Genomic DNA, 23349 nt, shown 5'->3' on the forward strand with positions numbered 1-23349 from the left:
TAACACCAGGTATATTGGGTTGCCTGTGTCTCAAGGTCTCGGACCAAGCGAGGACGAGCGCAACTAGTCAAAGAGAGTTTCTTTAAAATCACAAAAAAGCATGCACAAAGCTTTACTCAAGGCCTCTGCGTCTGTTCAAAAGGTTTTAACTTCTTGTGGCATCATAACAGGTGAGCTAACAAGACAGAGAAAGAATGCGAATAACCCCATTGCTATATAACTGTTTGCCATGCTTCCACTATAGAATGAAATATGCATGCAAGCGTGCTTGAATACATCATGAATGACAAATCAAATAAGTAAATTATAAGCTTCAATGAATGTTGAAATATATTTAATAACCCTAACCTTCCCCTCTATTAACTATGGTTGAAATTAGGTTTTTACGGGGGGAAAAAACATGCCTATTAAATAAAACATGATTAACGTTTCAGCTGTGCTGATGATAGCCTTCTCCAGAAAATATGATGTAAATAAGAATAAGCCACTCGATGGCTATTACGATCATTATCGTTGAAGTGTGCCCCACGAGCTTTGATGTCTTATTAACATTTAAACAACCGTCAACCAAAGAACTGTAAATCATTTAAAAAACAATATCTTGAGGGAGATAAATAAAAATATTATTATTGAAGTGCATTGTGGGGCTGTTTTATAGGACATAAATATTTTTTCCAAAATGGCATCTAATTTGTCCCCTAAATCAGTCCCACAAAACATTGCAACGCCCACTGCCCTAACCTCAGAATTGCTAATGGAAGCTGTGGAAATGAAGGGAAATTAATTGCCCTTTTCAAAAATGAGTGGGGACAGTGGTTCGTGTATGTGTGTGTTTGTTTTCAAAGCAAATAGCAGGATGGCAAGCATTTTTTCATTTAAAAAATTAAGATTTTTCACTGAATGAAGATGATATTCCATGAGCAAAGTTACAGATGAATTTGTTTTTATTTTTCTTTCCAACAGCAACATCTCTTATTTGTTGTGATTCAGAGAAAGTTCCTTATCAGTCAGCCCTAGAAAAGGAGGTATTTAACTGTTAATGTTGATGATATGGGATATACTTGTGGCAAAAGTTATGCAAAATATAATTTTCATGAATAAAAGTGGAACATATGGATCATTGATACATATAATAGAATCTTCATTCAGTAAATACCACAGGCAGTTAATCCTTGACTACATTATAGTCATAAACTAGGCTTAATCTGTGTCTACATATGTTTGTAATGATAATTATTACTTTGATCAGCCCAGAGGTGGTTTCAGGGTTCGATTTGTGAGTTAGCCATGTTCTTACTAAGATTAGACCAGAGGTTGTTTCAGAGTTTTGAAAACATTTAAAGGCTTTAAAAATATTGATATATAATTATATGTAGATTAATTTAGTTTTGCATTTTTATAAGTAATGTTTAATAAACGAGCAGGAGTGTTTTATCAGGTATAAAACACGAGGCGCAGGCGAGTGGATTTAGACCTGATAAGACACGATCTGCAAGTTATTAAATGGCTTAGAAAACTTGTGATGTATATTCTCATATTGTACTGAATTCTTTACAAAATGAACCAAGTTTGATAGAGAAAATCCAAGTTAAAGTTTAAATATGCAAATGAAGACGAATCTATATCAGATATAAAATCACCTTCATGGTCATGATTTCTATTGTGTTTCCTTCATGAATTATTAATGCATTTTTTAAAAGTTTGATAAAACTCAGAAGAAATTAATGCAACACTGTTTTGTACCACAGGAAATCCAGTCAATGCAGAGTGCTATCATTGGCCATTTCTCAAGTTTCCCTACCAGTGGCTGTGACCTACTGAATGATGTTGTGTCCACATTCTTCATACTCTCAACAGGTCATTTTTGCAAATAGTTGTTACAAAACATAATAGTGCTCCAACTCATTTTGCATTTTTTTCTTTTCCTACAGGTTGTGATCAGTAAGTATATATGAGTATAACTCATTAACATCAGGGCCCAGTTGTTCAAAGCCCAATTAGTGCTAATCCTGGGTTAACTCTTAATAAGACCTATAGAGTTAATCCTGGATTAGCACTAATCCAGCTTTGAACAACCCGGCCCTGCAATACATCCATGGTAATGATGATGTGGTGGAGCAACACCTGGGGACTGGGAGCAATTGCATTATCCCAGAAGCAAATCACAATTACCATATATTTTAGCTGTTAAATAAGCTAACTGTGAATGGATGAAGGGAATATATCCATGGGTAAAAAGACCTTTATAGCCTCCTTCAAGGTTTAAATATTATTCAAATTTTCTAGAAAGAAATTGATAATGAAGTAGATAAGTAGATAACTAATAAGTTAAATGTAGATAATTTTTACCTTGGATGAGAGTCAGGGGTTAGTACTCTTGCTTGTGGTCAGGCATGCAAATATGTCTTTGTTATGGTCTCAAAGGTCAATAATCAGTCAGGGTGTTGCAAATGTCTTATATTGAATAGAGAATAGGAATGATTGATAACACAGTCTTCAAACATTTGCTTTTTCCACATGCAATTGCCCAAAAAACATAGTGTACCAGTTTGTTGGAAACAATTATCTTTGATGACTGTGACTGTTATTACCTAACTAATACCACAGCTGGGATAAGTTATTAGATTGATCTTTGATGACTATTATTATACTACTACCACAGCTGGGATGAGTTGTTAGATGGTGGTTTGTATTCTGGGGAAGTGACAGAAATTGCTGGTTCTGCTGGCAGTGGTAAAACTCAGGCAAGTTGTTCTTTAATTATATCCTTCACATTTTTAAATACAAATTTCAGTTGTGAGACGTGCATAAATATAATTCTGACATGTGACAGACAATACGTCTGCTAAATGAGGGTGGTCAGGGCAGACAAATTACTACTATAATTATGCATCTCCTTTGTAAACTAGCATTTTGACAACTGTCAATCGAAGAACTGAAAGTAGACTGAATTTTAATCTTTAAAAAGATTTTAGAGGATTAGCAGATTAAGATCTTTAATTCAGTCTATAAATCTCCCAAAGATAGTTTTTAAAAATTTTAGTTCTTTGATTGACTGTCATTGAAATGCTATTCGGCAAGCAAGACATTGAACTTTGCAGGTCGCACATCATCAATAATGGTAGTTAATCTAAACTATAATAATACATGTGACCACTGTATGGGCTAAATCCAGGCAGCTTTAATATACTATACACTGGGACATAATACAACTGCCATAAGGGCAAGATATAAGATTGACCAACCCAGTTAAACATTAAACTATCTTAACAAACTTAATCCCACTAAAACAAGTTAATTTCCTACCATTATCGTTGAAGTGAGACCGTGAAGTTCAATGTCTCATTTGCAGCTTAGCATTTAAACTACCGTCAATCAAAGAACTGCAGTAAAAAAGCTATATCTGTAGGGAGATTTTAGGCTAAATGGAAAATCTTAGAGGATTAAGATCTTTAATTCAGTCTATAAATATTTCTCAAGATATTGCTTTTTTATTTCAGTTCTTTGATTGACGGTCATTGAAATGCTAGTTGGCAAACGAAACATTGATCTTCTTGAGCCGCACTTCAAGGATAATGGTAGTAACATAATGCAAAACGCAATACAATGCAGCATAACTCCCCCATTGATCTGCAATCACAAATGGATGAGAATAGATAGATGTCTTAGCAGCAGCAGAAATAGATAAATATTTCTTAAGTGAATGCTTTTTTTTAAATTTAGGTATGCATGAGTATAGCAACTTCTGTTGCCATGAATATTGAGAAGAATGTTGTGTACATTGACACCCAGGCAGCATTCAGTAGTGACAGGATTAAAGAGATGTTGTATTCAAGAGATTCCTCTTTAACTGGTCAGGTGGGTCTCTTTTAATTCAAACAAACAAAATAGTTATGTTGATTAATAGATGATTCTATCTTGTTTCATTTATTAGGATACCACCAATATTTTGTCAAGGATTAAATGTATCCAGGCATTCGATATATTTGATGTTATCAATTGTTTAAATGATATTAAAGACAGTCTTAATATGGAGGTAAGTTTTCTGATGTAAGATATACTAAAACAAGTCTTTTTCTGGGGAGGGGAACATTGCATGCAATACCCTAAGCTGCTGCATGAGAGGCTACCAGAGAAGGATCCACTAGTATCCCAGAAAATGCATTTAGAGTGAGATATAACATTTTTTATTTAAAAAGTTAAAATAATTGTTTTTAAATTGAAAAAAATTGTATTCCAAACCTTTTAGCGATATCTATTTCTAAATTGTCCAAGAGATTTCAAGATTCTTGTGTAAAGTACTTTTGGAGTGATTTTCAGGTGCTGTACAGATTCTTCAACTGGCTACTTTTAATTACCAAATTAGTTGAACATGTCTTCATCAAATGCTAAAGCAACACCTTAGTATAAGAAATATTAGTGCTAGAAACATCATTACAAGCCAAAGAAAACAATAATAAGCATGCAAAGGCACTTGCGATACTAGTGGATATTCCTCTTTGAGGCTACTTTTATACCAATTGTATAAAATAATGTTAGTGTACTAACAGAAGAAGTTCTAACTGAAACAAATATTAAATGAATTTTAAAACCATATCAAGTTCTATCTAATAGGACACATTTTGTAGGATCAAGGATTCTACAGTAACTTACGTTTAGTCATAGTGGACTCAGTAGCATTTGTAATTGCACCAATTCTTGGTGGTCAGCAGACACAAGGTAATCAACTGGATTAACTGAAATGAATAGTTTACTGAACTTCTTTACAATTTACTACAAAATATTAACTTTTATAGGACATTCATTTATGGTTCATCTGTCTAGGGATCTAAAGTCGTTAGCTCTAGAGCATGGACTATCAGTCATGGTCAGTACTCCTAGTCACAGTGTGTTGTGTGGGTAATGGGGTCATGATCAGTACACCTAGTGCCAGCATGTTGTATGGGTGATGGGGTCATGATCAGTACACCTAGTCACAGTGTGTTGTATGGGTGATGGGGTCATGATCAGTACACCTAGTCACAGTGTGTTGTATGGGTGATGGGGTCATTGTCAGTACACCTAGCCACAGTATGTTGTATGGGTGATGGGTTCTTGATCAGTACACCTAGTGACAGTGTGTTGTATGGGTGATGGGTTCTTGATCAGTACACCTAGTCACAGTTTGTTGTATGGGTGATGGGGTCATTGTCAATACACCTAGTGACAGTGTGTTGTATGGGTGATGGGGTCATGATCAGTACACCTAGTGACAGTGCTGTATGGGTCATGTTTAATATTGTTAATTTATTCCTACTAGGTAACTAACAACGTTGTAACTGACGCATTGACTACGAGAAAAGTAAAGCCAGCTCTTGGTCAAACCTGGTCTCACATACCAAATACTAGAATTTTTTTGCAAAAAAGTGCATGCAAGACAAATGAGAGAATTGCAACAGTCGTTAAATCATCTAGACAGGTAAGTGAATTGAATTCTTGCTTATTTGATATATACCAAGATGTTTTATTTTTACTTTCTTCATTTTTTATTACAGCCCACAGATATTTCAACGACATTTTTCATACAGACTGGAGGATTACAAGACTACACTTGAGTCAGGCAGCGTATCATAAGGTATTAATTCATTACTAAACCCTGAGTATAGCATGTAGTATAGTATGTTAAAGGTACACATTAAAGGCGCACGAAATAAAATCTCTTACAAAACTAAAATGACTTATTTAAGTAAAATTATTCTTTGCAATGCCCTATATTGGAACCCCTGACCTCCAGAACAAGGCGGGAAATGAACATCAATGTTTTAATGAGCATATATATATGATAAGCGGCACTTCTGTATTAGAAGCCAGCATTGCTTGATTTTAAGGACTGGATTAGGGTTAGAGTTCATTAAAAATAGATTCATTTTTAGAACGAAAATAGGTCAAAATTAGAAGCATTTTTATTTTATAAACCGGACAAAAGTTAATGGCATTACGTTTCCCCCAATAATTGGTAAAGTTAACAATACGTCAATGTTATATTCCCTGCCCTGACGGGGGCTTCCAAGTTTCGACTGATTGAATGACGTAATGCTTTAACCAATAAGATCGATTCAATTACAAGAATGGGTTGTCATCTTCATTGATCAGCATCTCGTTATCTCGACTGGAAGGGTTCCGATTGTATGTGTTGATTGTAGGAAACTTCTTCTTCCTACGAGTAAACAGATAGGTTTGTTAATAAAGGGTGTGAACTAGATCTTTCCCTCATCCACATTATGGTTAGTTACTTACCTTCTTATGAGATACACGACCACTAGCGTGCCCAGAACAGATAGAACTAAGGTCAAAATCACTGCAATCCCTATTTTCAGTGCAATGGACCTATCGTTACCGCTAGTCTGAGAGGCTTGTTTTGGCGGACTAATGGTACCATTCAAACTTTGTTTATCTTTTTTGCCTTGGATGTCTATGACAGAATATCCCGTAATACCCTTACCGGCCCCAGTAATGGCATTACGCAACTTGTGTCCATCAACGACAGTATTTTTGCCGTTGGTCGTCATTACGACAGCGATTTCAAGGTAGAGAATCTCCGGTGGAAAACGGCTGGTTTTGACGATAATAATGTTCTCAGCTGTGAATTTGGTAGTCTTGCTTTCACGTTTGGATCTATAGAAGAAAAAAACGCTTAATAAAGGCAACAAAACCACTAACCTTAACCCAAAGGATAGTTGTTTACCTGATGGACATTTTGCTGCAATTATTGCAGTATTTATTTAGTAAATTGGCAAGTGAACTCTTGAACTCTTGAGGCTTCCACTACAACAGACAAGAAAGAGGAATTTTACCCTGCCCATCATCGTAAGAATGTTTCAGTCATCTGCTACGATGCACTTACTTTTTCGATATCTCCTTTGAGAAAGATGCCTATAACGTCAGGACCTTTAAACAAGAAAGATAATTTGGAGTAAGCAGTGGCTTCAAAATGTTGGTATCTGGATGCATTTCTTACCGATGGCTGTTTCACAGGTTTTACCAACGTATTGGCCAGAACATTGACATGTGAATCCATGTTTGGTAGTGCTGCATTTACCACTATTCTTACACGGATTATTATTGCATAGATTTTTCTTCTTCTCTGTTTAAACAAAAATTAAAAGTGTTATGCATCGCCACATGTCAAAAGGAACATTTCCATGGTTATTTTAAAGATGAGTTACGATTTTGGAGTAAAATTCGCAAAAACAATGTTGGGAGAGGAGACAAGGAAAATGGGAAATGAAGATTTGTTCCCTTTGATTAATATAAGGTAGCAGTCAGACACTAACCATTAGATCACACTACTCTACCTCTTGTGAATGATCAGAACTGAAGTAATGAATATTTGTTCCCTTTGATTAATATAAGGTAGCAGTCAGACACTAACCATTAGATCACACTACTCTACCTCTTGTGAATGATCAGAACTGAAGTAATGAATATTTGTTCCCTTTGATTAATATAAGGTAGCAGTCAGACACTAACCATTAAATCACACTACTCTACCTCTTGTGAATGATCAGAACTGAAGTAATGAAGATTTGTTCCCTTTGATTAATATAAGGTAGCAGTCAGACACTAACCATTAAATCACACTACTCTACCTCTTGTGAATGATCAGAACTGAAGTAATGAATATTTGTTCCCTTTGATTAATATAAGGTAGCAGTCAGACACTAACCATTAAATCACACTACTCTACCTCTTGTGAATGATCAGAACTGAAGTAATGAAGATTTGTTCCCTTTGATTAATATAAGGTAGCAGTCAGACACTAACCATTAGAACATACTACGCCTACATCTTGTGAATGATCACAACTGTGGTAATGTAGTCCTTTGTGGGAGCAAAGCATGATGGATACTTCGTCTCCTATACACTTTACATCTTCAAGTAAGACTTGTCCACTTCCTTTACCAACAACTGACGTAGAAATTGCCCCTTCGTAACCAAGGTCGCGACAAATAACGTTTGCAGAATTGATATTCCAGTTTTTGCCGCAGACTGTTGACCATTTGCCGTTGTACTGAATCTCTACTCGGCCTTCATGTGGCGTTTTACCATCTGCAAGGCGAGCACCTTATAAAAAAGTTGGGAAATATTAGGTTAAAAATGAGTTATAAAAGTATTTATGTCGCACAAAAATAACTTGATATTTATAATGTGTCTTCTAAAGGGTTTATTATCGTGTTCCCTTCCAAGTGCAAAAACATTGAAAAACAATAAAATACTGATTTGTATAAAAGTAGCGTTTCGTATCTTTGACAAATGTACGGTACGAACGTCTACAAACGTGCCGTGCCGTCACGTGATCGTGACGTTACGGTGAACGACCATTAATATTTTCATTGACTGATCATTAATTTCAAGCTGTTATTCGCTCGTTAATAACATTAATCCGTTGTGGTGCAATGTTTTCCCATTTCAGACCACTTGTCATTCCTTTGAGATGATAATATTCTTCATTCGAGTTGTATCCACATCTTCTTATGTGCAACCGTTAAACAAAGAAATTGACTCTTGGGAATGACCACGTGGTCTGAATGTAAAAACATCGAACAGTCTGTGACATAGTGATACGTAATAGCAAACTATGAAACGAGTACTTTTCAAGCTTTACTTACTAAAACATGCTACCCCTGCATTGTGGTTTGAAATAGAAGATTTTGTGTTGTTAAATTCGATGCACCCTGAGATTTTGTTTTCATCGCCGTTACAGTGAGCTTCAGAAAACCAAACTGGTCCTTTCCCACGACCAAATCTACCTCCGGTGAAGGCGCTAACGGCTCCTGCAAATCCTAATTGACGGCAAACGACAGTTGCATCAAAGATATCCCAGCCGCTGTCGTCTATGGTTCCCCAGATACCAGCATATTTCACTTCTACGCGACCTTCATAGGAACTGGACGATCCATTCAAACGTACTTCTATTTCTATAACACACACAAAAATGGTAAATCCTAATTTCTTCCGCAAACCATGCATTTATAATCATTATATAATTAACCCTCTTGAAGTAAAGTGTATTATTATTATTATTATTATTATTATTATTGATTGATTAATTAATTATACAGTAATTCAGTACACATGCGTGTCAGGGGGACAAGAACCCCTTTTTATAAGGTTAATGAATTCTTGAATGACTTTAACCTAACGCCAATGTAGCCGAAATTTAGAATTATTTAGAATTTAGAATTTAATAATAAATGTATAGTTTGATATAGTATTATATCAGTGTGAAGAGCTGGACTCGTGTTTTGAGCTATTAATTTATTTTACAAATATGTTTTCATCGATAAATAAGTAATTTGTACATATATTTGTTATTTTATATTCATAATCTCTTTTTTATCGTTTTATTATTATTATTGTTGTTGTTGTTATTTGAAAGTATTTTTGAATAAGATTTTATATTATTATTGATTACTGACTATTGATTATCATTATCATCAAAATCGTTATCTTGAAACAGATATGAAAGTGTTTTTTTTTACTAAATCAGTTGAAGTAAGAATGTTTATAAGCTGGTCGTTACCCTTTTCCAATGCCTTAGACGTTTTGCACACTACTCCAGCGTCGTTTTCGTGTCCACAATGATTGTTACCCCATCCAGGATTGGGACAAAGTGCGAGGGAAGATTCACTGCCTTCACAACGTACACCACTCAACCAAACTCTTCCTGACCCTTTACCAAATAATCCACAACAAAGTGGAGTTCGTGCTCCATCGAACCCAAGTTGGCGACAAACAACGTGTGCGTTACTTAGAGTCCAAGTATCACCACACACAGTCCCCCAGCGTCCAAGATGGTATATCTCTACTCTCCCTACGCCTTCTGACAATGATCCTTTTAGCCGGATTCCTATGAGGTGATGGTACAGATGGTCAGGCTGAGTCTATACAAGTGGAAATCCATGGCAACAGGGTTATACTAACCTGAATTAGATGTTTTATCTATCGTTGGACGAGCATCAGACGGTAAAATGGTACATTTCTTGTTTGATATAGTCACATCGTCAATCGCTACAATGTCACTTGTTTCGAGGAAGACACCTTCAAATATCACCTGGAGTAAACAAACAAATTACTTGGTACTGACCAAGCATCTTATCATAATCAATGAGCCATTGCTATAATTAATGCAAAAACTAACCTGAAAATTGGAATATTCAACAAGAGGTACGACAGCTTTTTTCCAATAGCCAAAAACTTGAGAGCCATCATTTTTCATTCTCCACACAGGATTCTCGTCAAAATATGATACCTGCGGCTTAGCAGGACGGACATAGACTGTTAACTCAATATTGGAAGTAAACTGATGCCTTGTATACCAGTAAAATACCATGCACTTGGCTAGGTTTGGGGACAAGGATGGACTGACTAGACGAGCAGAGTGCCCGATCATTTGACCGATGGGATGTTGAATGTACATGAACGAACCTATTAGAAACGTGAGACAACATGATTACGTTCGGCCTTGATAAGGAGGTATAACTATATGCAGTCAGTACAGGTGTATAAGGTACCTGAATGAGTGGTATGGTCTCTGAAAGGTTTGTTATTCGATGCATAAGCACGAGCTTTGTCCCTGATCCACTGCAAGTCATCATTTCCTGATTCATCGTTTGTATATCCACACGTATCGTTGTCAAAGTTACAGCTGCCTTTTGTTCCTGTATCAACAAAATGATACCACTTACGATTAGGTCATAATAATAATAATATTAATAATAATAATAATATTAATAATAATAATAATAATAATAATAATAAATTCTTAATATAGCCTGTTCCACTAATCTCAACACGCTTTACAAAGCATAAAAGAAATTGGACATACATGCTCATGTTTATTCGTTTTGGTGACAAGTCGTGCAACAGCAGTCTAGATATTTCATTGTCAGATAGCCTGCGTAGCGGCCCAAACGGAAGGGAGGAAAGGTAGGACTTGCATACTTACCTCCTCATACTTACCTCCTTATACTTACCTCCTTTTCCTACTGCCCCCTAATTAATATGCAAACTCTCAACCAATCAAATCAAAGAATAAAATATCTAAATCAACTCCACTGACATCTGATTGGCGTATCGAACTTATCAACCAATCAAAATTAACGTTCGGATCCTGAACGTTCGTAGGAAAAATCGAGGGGGTTTATTGCAGGCCCTACCTTTCCTCCCTTCCTCTCCCCAGTTCCCTTTCCTCTCCTTCCCCAGTCCCCAATCCCCTTCCCTTTGGGCAGCTACGCAGGCCAGTGTCAAACAAACCGTAAAGCAGACTGTTGCTTTGGTCTATCTTCGATGTAACAAAAGCATGTACAAGTCGTTCGGCTCTACGGTCGTCTAAATATCTTCGAATTTGACCAATGCGTTTGAGTGAAAATGATGCTGACTTGCATAGAATGTTAATATGATTTGTCATTTGTAAGTGATGATTAAGAGTGGCACCAAGATTATATACTGATGTGGCAACAGCAATATCAGAGTCATTTTGGTGGTACTCGATGATATGAACAAACTTTGGCGTCATTCTACTTCATGTAAGCTATTTATCACTAAAAACGTTTTTCCAGCTTATTTCGCAACACCAGAAATATCATATTCTTCTTTACTTGAACTTAAACTTTTGCTTTCAGTAACGTTCCTCACAAGCCAACATAAGTCCTTTCTCTCACCCCCCCCCCCCCCCCCCCCTCTCCCCCAAGTAACTTTTACGAGGTTTTTCCTAAAAGTTCGGATTAAGCGAACCGTGATATTCCAATTTCTAGTTCAAGACGTTTATATTGAATTTCTAACCTCCCGCGCAGATTCATGTTTGTGTGTCATTGATGGGTTGTGACCATACATGGAATCTTTTATTTTGAAATGTCAACCCCAATGTTTGATACGAAGAACTATCTTGATTTATTGGTTAGAGTGTAAAAGTATTGAATAATTAATAGCAAATTCTTCCTTACGCCAATCACGAGGAACTGCATTCTGTGGAATGAAGCCACAAGACTCTCGTGAACTGCTTATTGTCACATTGATGTCATCAATAGCTATTTGGCCAGATCCTCCGTTAGTGGCTTGAAAGATTAGCTAAACAGATGAATCACAAGAACTCAGTTAGGCACTCCATCCATAACATGGTTGTAAACCAAAGGGGAGGAGGTTAGTTTTAAACCTATAACCTGTTCCTTTCTTTCTGCGTAAAAACGTTTAAAATTCGGGGTTTATCTCGGTTTACCCTGTACATGATTATTACTAACCTTAAATTTCATATCGGCCATAGTATGTAGGGGTAGTTGGCCCTTGTTCCATTGCTTCCCAATGTTGCCATCTAACTGCCATACGATGATCTCTTCTGCCGAAGATAACTTGAGTATAACACTCAACGAATCAAGCGATGTACCAAAACTATTGTAAAAAAATGTTAAGCAGGACAAATTTGATACAACAGGACCAACCAGACGCGCTCGATAACCTGTTCTTGGATCTGAGAAGTTGACGTTCAAGAAATGACCTGTTCAAATCAAGGAAGATAAGAAATAATTTGAGAACCGTGAGAGAGCGAGGCCCAATTGAAGAAGCCAAATTCCCTATACTTGCATAATCTGTTGCTTTACAAACCTAGGATCCTTGATGGCTTGTTTTTACATATGTATGAATCAATTGTTCCCGCACCATTGCATGGAACATCGTTGTATTTTCCGTCTGAAAATCTGAAGTCCATTGCTCCGCAGTCTTCTCTGTTACCATTCCAATCATTTGGTTCACCTGGTGCCCATATATTGGTAAGATTCATTATCGTTCCATCTAGGAATCTCCACACTTTACTTTGGTTCACCTCGTGTATACCGACATAATATTGCTCAACGTTAGACTGTCTGTGGCTCTTGACAAACTGCCATTCATTCATATCTCGGATGTCAACAAGCGAAGCGTCTTCTACATTGCACCTTTTCTTCGCGTTATGCCAGCTAATCCTTCCCGCTTTGTTCACAAACAGATAACAGTTTGTTTGATAGCTTAACCTATTGTTTTGGCAGGCAAATTCTCCATCTACAAAGAAAACCAAAATGAATAATTTTCTTTTTTCGTGGGCTGAGGCAGTTTTCGCCTTACAGTTATATCAACTTACTTGATCCACGGGTGTGATCTTTCTCGGGTTTAACAGCCTTTCTGCGCACCCAATGCAATCGTTCGCTAAAAGAGTCTTCGTATCCACAGAAATCGCTTTCAAAATCACAAGAACTTACTGAAACCAGCAAAACAACATGTGAGATTGGAATAGTGGCACCTGCTCTGTGGTATAAGTAGGCCATGATAAAGCATTAGTGTGCATGTCAGTCCGCTTACTTACTCTCATGAGAAGCACAAGTAACTCCTGCATCTTCACTATGTCCGCAGTTGTGAAGAGACCAGCCGCGATGCGTACACTGGCTAATACTCTCCTCATCCCCGGTACATCGAACATTGTCTAGCCAAATTTTCCCGATACCTCTACCAAATGTTCCGCCATTGTGTGCTCTCAGTGCGCCTGTGTTTGGTAATTATCGATAAAAAACGTTGAAATTCCTAAACATTAATCTTGTGAATAAACCACTCAGAACGATTCAAAAACAAAGTGATAGCATTTTTATACTGAATTAATCGATAGTATGAAAAAAGTATCCATTCATGAACACGAACCTGTAAATCCTAACATCCTGCAAACAACCGTTGCATCCTCTAAACCCCATTGATCGTCACACACGGTACCCCAGACACCATTATAACGCAACTCTACTCGGCCAGCATAATTCTTTGAGCTGCCAACCAAGCGAATCCCAGACAAAGCATTGGGAACTAAAAGGAATTTAAGATTTATAAGTGATATGCAGTGTACATAATCATCATTTAAACACAAAAAGGTGTGTGTATTTGTGAAGATTCATACCTGCTGTCGTCATCGGCCCAGGAGTAGATGTTCCACCTGATAAGAGAATTGAGATATAAATTATCATATAATTATCCATAAAATACCTATATTTCTCCTTTTCGAAAAACTGATATTTTCACATGTGAAAATAACATGTTATTTTATATCGTTACCTTATTTAAGCTATTAGTTAGTTAGTTAGTTATAATAATAAAAAGCTTATTAAGTTGATTTTATGGATAAATATATAATAAACAGAATATTACATGGGCGATTAGAGATACGAAATTTATCTTCTCGCGCTCACTCGTGAGAGATCTTTTCAACACTCGAAGATAAATTTCGTATCTCCGCGCGCCCATGTAATATCCTCTATTTAATAAATAGCGAATATAGCATACATACAGTTTTAGTTTGTTACCAAAATGTCATCGTAAACTGACCTTGACCTTGTCCGTTACCACAATATCGGAGCTGACAGACAGGTGGCCTTTGAAGCTCGTAGACGTAAAAACCTGAACAGTTTATGACCCGGATGAAAGTCGACCACTTACAGCAGTTACTACTCCAGTGAAAACAAACCCTTCTTCTTACCATTCCTTCATTAACAGTCGGGTGACCTGTTAATCGATTTGAATGATTAGTATCATCATCATCATCATCATCATGTCGTAACATCTAAATTGCTTACCTCCAGATAGCCATCCTGTTGCATGTGAACCACATCTATTGATAGGAACACATGAAGATGCCATTTCTGTTCCTGCTGGTCCTTGAAAACGATGCCATAGACCAGGGAATATACCACTTCTTCTATCACAACGACCCGAAGTACTCGAGGAGCTCATAGCACGATCACTTGTACTCAAAACTTTGTAAGTTCGGCATTCATCATCAGACGTACCTTATGACACGAAGATCACTATTAAAACTTTAGCATAGGTGAATAAATGAAAATGTTGGTATTTTTACCGTTAGTGCAGACTACTGCAGCATCTTGTGAGTGACGGCAATTGTGTCGTCCCCACATTCTTTTTGTGCACTGGAGAAGAGACGTTTCACGTCCAGTACATCTGACGTCATCAAGCCATATAATTCCCGAGCCATAGCCATATTTTCCTGAGGCGGTAGCGCTGTTTCCACCAGAGAAACCCAGCATTCGACACACAACTAGTGCATCAGAATATCCCCAATAGTCGTTACAAATAGTACCCCATTGTCCATTGTGAAAAATCTCTACACGTCCCTCCAATGGATTGGGAGAACCAACCAAACGCACGTCTCCTTCAAGTGCTGACAAATTAAATACCAGTCAATGCATGTATAGCAAGGGCTGAATTGAAGACTCTGCAAGGGGGCCGAAATTTGGAGAAGAGTATTGATACACAATCACTTTTCTTCCACTGCATGCATTTATCCGCTCGTCCAACTTCCTTTAGAACATGCTCATCCATATCAAATATAGAGAATAACAGACAAATATCAAATGCTCTTGACGGGAATCGAACCCACGTCTCTTATTCTCTCTATTTCATTACACACACCGAACGCATAATTTATTTCTACTATACCATATTAAATATATGTATTTTCTCCAAAAGGGAATACACACGGTCTCGAATGGCAAAGCAATGCGGGATTTGGTTATTATTTTAAAATATTAAGTTAGAACTGTTCAGTCAAATTTAGTTGAATTTCTTGCCATTATAATATTTTTTCTGAAATAGACGAAGGCTAGGCGCATGAGCTTGATTAAGTAAAACATTTGCTAATAAAATCGTGTAGCTCGCTTACCATTTTGGACATCCTGGCCGCTAGGATTTGCTTTTGAGGGCACAACAGCACATGTTGTATTTAACACGGTAATAGAGTCTATGGCAATATCACCCTTGAATTCCTTCCCTCGAACACCTTCGAATATAACCTGTAAAGAAAAACGAATAATAAGAACGAAAGTATTCAGCATACAGCTAGTCACAGCTAGTGATAACACAGAATATTATAGATATTTAGAAAGATGTAAAGGTGTTTCTTCAAGGCGAATACTGATATAATTCTAACTGAAACTTTAAACTGACCTTAACTGTCTCATTTCCTGTAACATTCAAAGGTGCTTGTCCTTGAAGCCATTCATCTCCTTGCTGTTTACTTAATGTCCAGACTTTGACTATACTACGAGAGTCATTGCGTTGTACGTACACGTTGAGTGTTCCAATATCACTACCAAACATATGGTAATAAAATGAGACACATTTGGAGCTTGCTGGTAGCATAGGACTTAATAACTTTGCTCTTGCCCCTGTGACTCCTGAAGACACTTCAATGTACATGTAGTAGCCTAGAAAACACCAAAAAACTAATTAGCTAAATGCTCTTTAATAATCTATATGATATAATCATGTCAGTTCATACCTGATCCACTAACATCAGCAGAAGGTCCTGTACCAGAGGAAGATGTAGCACCTCTTTTTCGTGTCCAGTCAAATTCACTTTCACTGCTGTCTCCATTTGTGTAGCCACATTTTCCATATTCAAAGTTACATTCTCCATTTATTGGCATCGAATTATCTGCTAACATTAATGCTACTTATCAATACATAATTATACTAGATAGTTGAGGGTAAGGGTGGTCATCACTGTATGTAACAAGAATCAATGGCCAATCAAAGACAAGCGTTTGTTAGTAATCAACTGTTCAACTCTTTTTACCTGTTTGGCAAATAACGCCTGCATCCTCATTGTGTCCGCAGTTATTCTTTCCCCAACCGGCATGCCGACATGCAGAAATAGATAACTCGAATCCTGTGCATTTCACATCATCCAGCCATATTGTGCCAGCACCAGAACCATAGCTTAATGATTTATCTGCAGTAAGTGCTCCCGGAAAGCCGAGCATTCTACACACAACTTTAGCGTCAGATAAATCCCATAGGTCATCGCAAATGGTGCCCCATCGTCCGTTATACAGAACCTCGACTCTTCCTTCATACTTGGATGGTCCATTAACAAGGCGCACTTTCACCTGTTGTACTGAGGGGGAAATAAAAAACTACTGTATTATGGAAAAGATCGAAATACTTTAGCAAAGCGCTGCCAAACGACATAAAGTGAGCGCATACAAACCTCCAGTCGACGGAGTACTAGAGGTGATAGGCGGAACGGTGGTAAAAGGTAGTGAAGGGCAGGGATGCACAGAAGTAGATATGTCATCGATGGCAATGTCTCCCTTGAAACCACTCCCTCTGATTGCTTCGAACACAATCTGTGAATAACATTAGTCGGACATGATCGTCATTATTAATTTCCATGACAGTATAAAATTGATAAATTATGTATTTTTAAGGCATGCTGCGCTATTCGTTTTTTGTATATGATATATGTTAATATTTGATAGCATAAGCACTTTTTCCTCACACAAAAGGAAGTATATGCTTCATTTATTTTTGAATCCCTCTGATTTGCTAAAAAAATTTTTTAAAAACTTCAATAAAGATTTATTTCGGTAGTACCAAGAGAAAATGAACTAAGAGAAGGAATCCCAGTGCCCCATCATGTGCACTCTTTGGTGCTATTTTTAGAATCATTGATCCTATTTTTAACTCGTTACCATGCCCGCGCGATAATCATGCTTCCCTTTAATGCCTCGTTTTAGGACACGAAAAGCGCCATATTTCGCAACGTCCACGACAAAAACACAGGCTTTTGTTTACTGCAAGACTGGAAGCCGCCTACCCTCAAGAAATGAACCAATCAGGTTCTTCGCTCAAAATATCTCGAAGCTAAAAATAGCATCAAACTGTGCATATGATGGTTACAAGCCTATATAGGTATGATTCCTTCTCTTAGTTCATATTCTCTTGGTAGTACATACACCTACTTGCAAGAACGTTGTCATACAATATTAGAACATTAGTAATTTAATGAGAAAGAAATACATTAAAAGACAAAAGAAAAAGTTCAGCTTCAGTGATCTTCTTTTGTTTTTTAATATAATTCCTATTCCACTAAATCACTAATGTTCTATTTTCGTATGACAACGTTCTTGCAAGTAGGTGTATATATGATACGAAAACAGCTACTTACACTAAAATTAGAATTGCGGCCAACATACTGACGAAGATGTAGTTCTGCTCTATACCATCTATTGCCTTGATTGCCTTTCAGTTGAAAAAGCCTTGTGTAGTTTCCTTCAACTAGTTGATATACGTTAAAGGTTCCAATTTGGGAGCCGAACATGTGATAATAAAATGTAACACACGATATATTGTAGACGAGGGGACTAACGAAGAGGGCCGCGGCTCCTGTTTTGACACCAGAAGCTTCTGTATACATATACGAGCCTAATAAATGGAATGATATTATGAATTCAGCCATCTGAATTGTTAAATAGGCGGACTTTCGCAGATTGATATACTTACCAAGTCCAGTGGTATGGTCTCTTTTTGGACCAGTTCTAACAGATGATGTTGAGCCTTTTTTTATCGTCCAACTGTGGTTCCCAAGGTTACGATAGCCACACATGTTAACATCAAAATTACAGCTACCGCGAACTATAGAAATTACAAAATGTATTGCATTAAGGCAGCCCGACCCAGTTTTCAGAGATTGAGATTTACTATTATTATTTTTTAGATTTAGATTTATTATTACAGATAACACATAAACCAAACATTACACTGACGCTCGATTAATTTGATGAGTTTTCTTAGCATTGAAATTGTGATGTCCTTCCTTTTTCATTTCACCAATTATCTCGAAATCAAGACCTGAACTTTGAAAACGATTTATTACTGAGACTTTGTATACCAAATGTTTACTCATAATATGCGTAAGTTTAAAGAAATTCGATGACGCCGATTTTGTGTAAAAATAGAACTATTTAACTTTTTTTTTTTTTTTACGAGGGTAGCACTTAAATAGCCAATGGCTAACAAACCTGTGGCCCTCATTCCATGATCGAATTGGAATTTAGGAGTTGATTTTTGATTTGTTGATTTTAACTCAGAATGAAAAATATATATATATCTGCTAGGAGTTCTGGTTACGGCCCTGAATCAATCTCTATTACAGTTCATCTGCCATGGCAACATGAATTTTATAAGATTTTTACCTTTTGATTTATTTTAAAAAAACCATACTTCCATACATCGAGTGCTGAACCGTTGTATGGCAGCGCAAATCATTTACGGCTTATCCGAAGAATGACAGACTGATCAGGAAGCTCGGCCGAAGCCTAAGGGAGAGCTTAGTCGACCCCTAAACCGTAGATTATTAACCCGTTGCTATGACCAACAAACTCAAAATTTTGACTGTGACGCTGATGGCTTTGAAAGTATACTCACTCCTTTCCATGTGGGATGCATATATGCAACAGTAATAGAAGACAATTCGGTTACGATTTAATGCAGTCTGTTTATAAACCATTTGCACGAGCCTACGTTCACTCAATACAGCGAATTTCTTGAGCATGCTCTTTATTTATGAATAACTCTCGGGAACATAAGCCTTCAATATAATTGGACAGCGGGATACTGAGCATGTGCAGTGCAGACAATGTCTTTTTAGCGAAGGAAAAAAAAGGCTAGTTTTGTGACTCGGGCTGTTCCACAGGAACCCCGAGTGGCAATACAGTAGCGTAAAAGTAACAAGTTTGAATCAAACGCGCAAATTTAGTAATTTCATTTATACTTAATCAAGGACGTCACGATTTCGATGCTAGGAAGACTCCGCTGCTTTCAACCAAACGAGCATGTATGGAACGGGAGTTAGGGTTTCAAATGAGAATCTCGCACACTCTGAAAACTTGGTCGAGTCGCCTTAAAAAGATGTTTTACCTGGTGCAATGCTGTCTGTGGGAGCTGCTTGTTTTGGAAACAGAGTACAGTTATCTGACGTTACATTCACGTCATCAATACCAACACTAGATCTTCTTGAAGATCCGACGACACCTTGAAAGAATATCTGGATAACAACAACAACAAAGAATTGGAAAGTAACATTAAATTTCGATGATATTTTTCACAACATTACCTTCCTTTATTATCTATAATCATTCATTAATCCATATTTTCTATTCAGTCCTAGTCTAATCTATATATTTACAGACACCACGACCACATGCGGGGCTCTTCCGTGAGTTTCCCTCCACACGCACTCACACTACATTCTTTATCTACAACATATAAGACTACCCGGACTATTGCGGAAGCTAAGCAATTATGACAATCAAGTATTAGGCTCAGTTCTAGTTGTGTATCTAACCTTAACGTTTTCGCTGGCGTTGGATTGGATAGGGATCATAGCAAATTTCCACATGTTGCCTTGGTTTCCATCCAGTAACCACACTTTAGTAGGCGCATTGTTTCCTATTTTCGTGATAACTTCTAAGCCCCCAATATCCATGCCGTACATGAAATAGTAGAACTTTAGACAAGAGACATTTGTGAAAACTGGACTGACAAGGCGTGCAATATCTCCAGCAGTTCCTCCAAATATTCCACTGGTCTTAGTGTACATGTAATATCCTTTATTAAAAAATATATGATATAGTTTGGATTCAATCTTTGTGCCTTCGCGCTCACTCGCTTATTCTTCTGGCGTTCGTTGTTTACGTTAAACTCATCAATTATAGAAGAGGGTGATACCTCAATTATCTCAGTCAATAAGTTTGAACAACAGGATCGACGCTCGATCTTGGATTCAGGAAATGGATTATATATTTCCTTACAAGAAATATATAAATGAAAGACATCATTGTCGCCCGCTCATTAATAATGGTTGCTTCTCTCACATTTATCATTATCCCCACCCCCCTCCCTTGATACCTGTCCGTCAATATATAACTTATTCCCCCTGAATCGGTCCTTAGCAATCATTTTCTCACCAGAGCCAGTCGTGTGATCTCTTCTTGGGCCGCGATTATTGGCAATTCGCCAAAAGCCTCCAAAATTACGCTCAGCTCTGTTACGCATTCGACTCCAATCCAGATCATCTGACCCAGAATTATCATTAGAATAACCACATTGCCCACCATCAAATGAGCAGGAATACGAGTGACCTAAAAAATAACCCATTGTAAAATCAAAACAACTATCCATTCTAAATGGTTTTTGTTCTGATTGAACCCGCCAGCTGATCCGCAAGCTGTTCACCACAGTACCATGCGGATTCGCTGATAAGGATTCCGGTTATCAAAATGTGGTGTTTTTACTTTGTTTTTCACTTTCATTCGTGACTCAATCATTGTGGATTCTATTTTCAGTTACAAGACTTTGCCTCCAAAATTGACTAAAATCGCATGAGATAAATTTAATTATTTTATTTATTCAGATCTAGCGATTCAAAATAACTTCAATTATGATTTATGATATTTTTTTCCCATGAGGGCAGGGACACCACAACAGCATAGCAAATTACAGTGGGCCCTGTTTAGCACGGGCACTGAAGATGGTTGTCACCAGCGTCTTCAGTGGATCTTTTACGTCCGCCTTATACAGGGTTATATAGTGAAGACAGACGGGGCCTACGGTTTTAAGTTCGAGAAGACTGCAGATATAATTACAAAGGCAGCACCTTCTCCTCAGTTATTTTAAGACCCTGAGTGTTGGTCCGGCCGAAGCTTGAACCACGACCTCCCGCCTGTTTGTCAGTCACGTAGTTCCTCTACTATGGATATGAACTAACCTTTAACGTAAAGACAAACAAGCAAGAAGCACAGGCTAACCAGAATGAATTGACCAGCCATGAATCTACAATAAAATAAAGAATTAGGGAATTAGTTCTAATATGGATATTTTCATAATCACTGCGCTAATTACGTTAGCATGACTGACCAATAAAGATAGATGCAGTCGAATTAGGTTTCTTCATTTCTGCGTTATTGCTTAGAGCCCGACTTAGTTTAGTCCCTTATGTCAATCACTTGTATGCATTCCGATGTATTCCCAGCGTTAAAATGAGCACGCTAGGTCATGCATGAGGACTAACTAGAAGGTTGTCACTATATTTGAGAGACGCAAGAATAAACACGCTCAAGTTAACTTCTTGAATAACCGTAACTTCAGCGGGAGTAACCCGAAAACCATTTACCTAAACCTTTCTTTCGTGCACATCATTGAATATGTGTCTTATTCAAAAGATGAAACTGGATTTGTGTGATAGGGAATTAGGCTGTCAGAACATCTAAAGCTGATCAGTGTTGATAAACTTTTAATTTGAAATCTCAGTTTTTAATGACGAGCCCTATTACGAGCACATCATGAGCTAGAATTCACTGCAACTGATTGTAATCTTATCAATCAGCAGCTATTTGATTAAAAAAAGGACATTCAATAATAGGTCATTACTTACGATCGATCTTGCTCCAAGAAGGTTTAACTCGGCAGGAGTTTTCTTTGCTAATCCTTCGAGTGTCAGAAGACAGACTAATGCAAGACTATCCGTGATATTCAAGACTTTACTTATTCTACACAGAATGTCATGTGGTTACATAGAAATGATCTCCAGGACATTTCGCACGAGTCAATCATGTATCTGCTGCCACCGTCAAGTTCTGCTGACGCTATTCTACATAATAAAAGGAGCTGGCTTGAAGTCTACAGAAAATGTAAATCAAGCTTACTTACTTGGGGGCGGAGAATGACATTACTGATTCAGCGAAGCATAATGAAAGGATTATCAGGAAAACCATTTTGTTTCCATTTATGTTTATCGATTAGAAGCTGTACATAAAATAGATAATATTCCATTAAACGTGATAATTAGCTATAATCTTTCAAGTGTTCGGGAATTGTTTGTTTAAACTATCACACTCAAATGAAACGTTGGGCCACAGCCAAGCTGTGCCCTATTGTACGTCTATGTCACACCCTTGATCAAAGCGATGTTCTAATGACGGGCCACGTGTATTCGGAGCAGAATTTCTCATTTACTCTATTACACTATTAAAGGTGGTCTCCAGAGAAAGTAAATAAGTTCCAGACATTACATTACATATTCTATTCTGTGGCGTAACGTGGGGTATAAATTTATAACCACAAATGTTTTTGCCTCTTATAGTACACATCGTTCAGTGCTTCCTTTAAATCACACGCACGAAATAATACAATTTTCTGTCTTGACAAAGTCAGGTTTTAGTGGACGTAAATCAAAGTGTTTCCATCACATTTTGAAAAATACAAAGTTTTCAAGAGCACGTGCCTATGGAAGTCCATCAATCATGTTATCAATCGGTCACGCAATCACCAAAGATCGCGTTTTTTTGGTCATATACCAAAACCTTTCTAATGGAGCTTAAATTTGTCAAACCACGCTGAACTTTCAAAATAACGGCATGAGCAATAATTTCTTAGTTCTCGGGGTAAATTTCATGGCAATCTTTACGAAAATCCTTAGTCCTGCGTTGATTCGCCGGGGAAGCG

At 37.3% G+C, this 23349-nt stretch overlaps 2 protein-coding genes across 4 annotated transcripts; one reads left to right on the forward strand and one right to left on the reverse strand.

Moving 5' to 3' along the window:
* The first annotated feature begins 5 nt into the window (after positions 1-5).
* On the forward strand, positions 6-5713 carry LOC116290658 (DNA repair protein RAD51 homolog 4). Its single transcript, XM_031697747.2, has 11 exons — positions 6-170; positions 964-1025; positions 1749-1857; positions 1932-1941; positions 2663-2744; positions 3724-3858; positions 3935-4036; positions 4629-4719; positions 4797-4867; positions 5300-5458; positions 5535-5713. The coding sequence occupies exons 1-11, from the start codon at positions 101-103 to the stop codon at positions 5592-5594; spliced, it is 951 nt and encodes a 316-aa protein (XP_031553607.1). The 5' UTR covers positions 6-100; the 3' UTR covers positions 5595-5713.
* LOC116290605 (scavenger receptor cysteine-rich domain-containing protein DMBT1) lies at positions 4733-22675 on the reverse strand. 3 transcript variants are annotated; one of them, XM_031697685.2, is made up of 33 exons: positions 22555-22675; positions 21614-21678; positions 20814-20987; positions 20192-20454; positions 19765-19891; positions 18349-18480; positions 18014-18270; positions 17054-17192; positions 16640-16960; positions 16343-16498; positions 16009-16268; positions 15725-15854; positions 14903-15223; positions 14622-14834; positions 14374-14550; positions 13949-13984; positions 13702-13857; positions 13373-13549; positions 13151-13267; positions 12640-13071; positions 12279-12532; positions 11985-12108; positions 10554-10700; positions 10181-10467; positions 9964-10093; positions 9563-9889; positions 8649-8957; positions 7804-8103; positions 6998-7123; positions 6884-6927; positions 6725-6804; positions 6277-6654; positions 4733-6196 (listed from the first exon to the last, which is right to left on the reverse strand). In XM_031697685.2, exons 1-33 carry the CDS (start codon positions 22617-22619, stop codon positions 6100-6102), a joined length of 6321 nt encoding a protein of 2106 aa, XP_031553545.1. In that variant the 5' UTR covers positions 22620-22675; the 3' UTR covers positions 4733-6099. The 3 variants fall into 3 exon arrangements, with proteins under 3 accessions (XP_031553545.1, XP_031553537.1, XP_031553552.1); XM_031697677.2 differs by having other exon boundaries at positions 16343-16501; XM_031697692.2 differs by having other exon boundaries at positions 16343-16501; positions 22280-22674.
* Positions 22676-23349: the final 674 nt, after the last annotated feature.

This window comes from Actinia tenebrosa, unplaced genomic scaffold (assembly GCF_029948245.1).
Source record: "Actinia tenebrosa isolate PJP-AT-01 unplaced genomic scaffold, QUT_ActTen_1.0 PGA_scaffold1__47_contigs__length_23844297, whole genome shotgun sequence".
In the NCBI taxonomy this organism is placed as follows: domain Eukaryota; kingdom Metazoa; phylum Cnidaria; class Anthozoa; order Actiniaria; family Actiniidae; genus Actinia; species Actinia tenebrosa.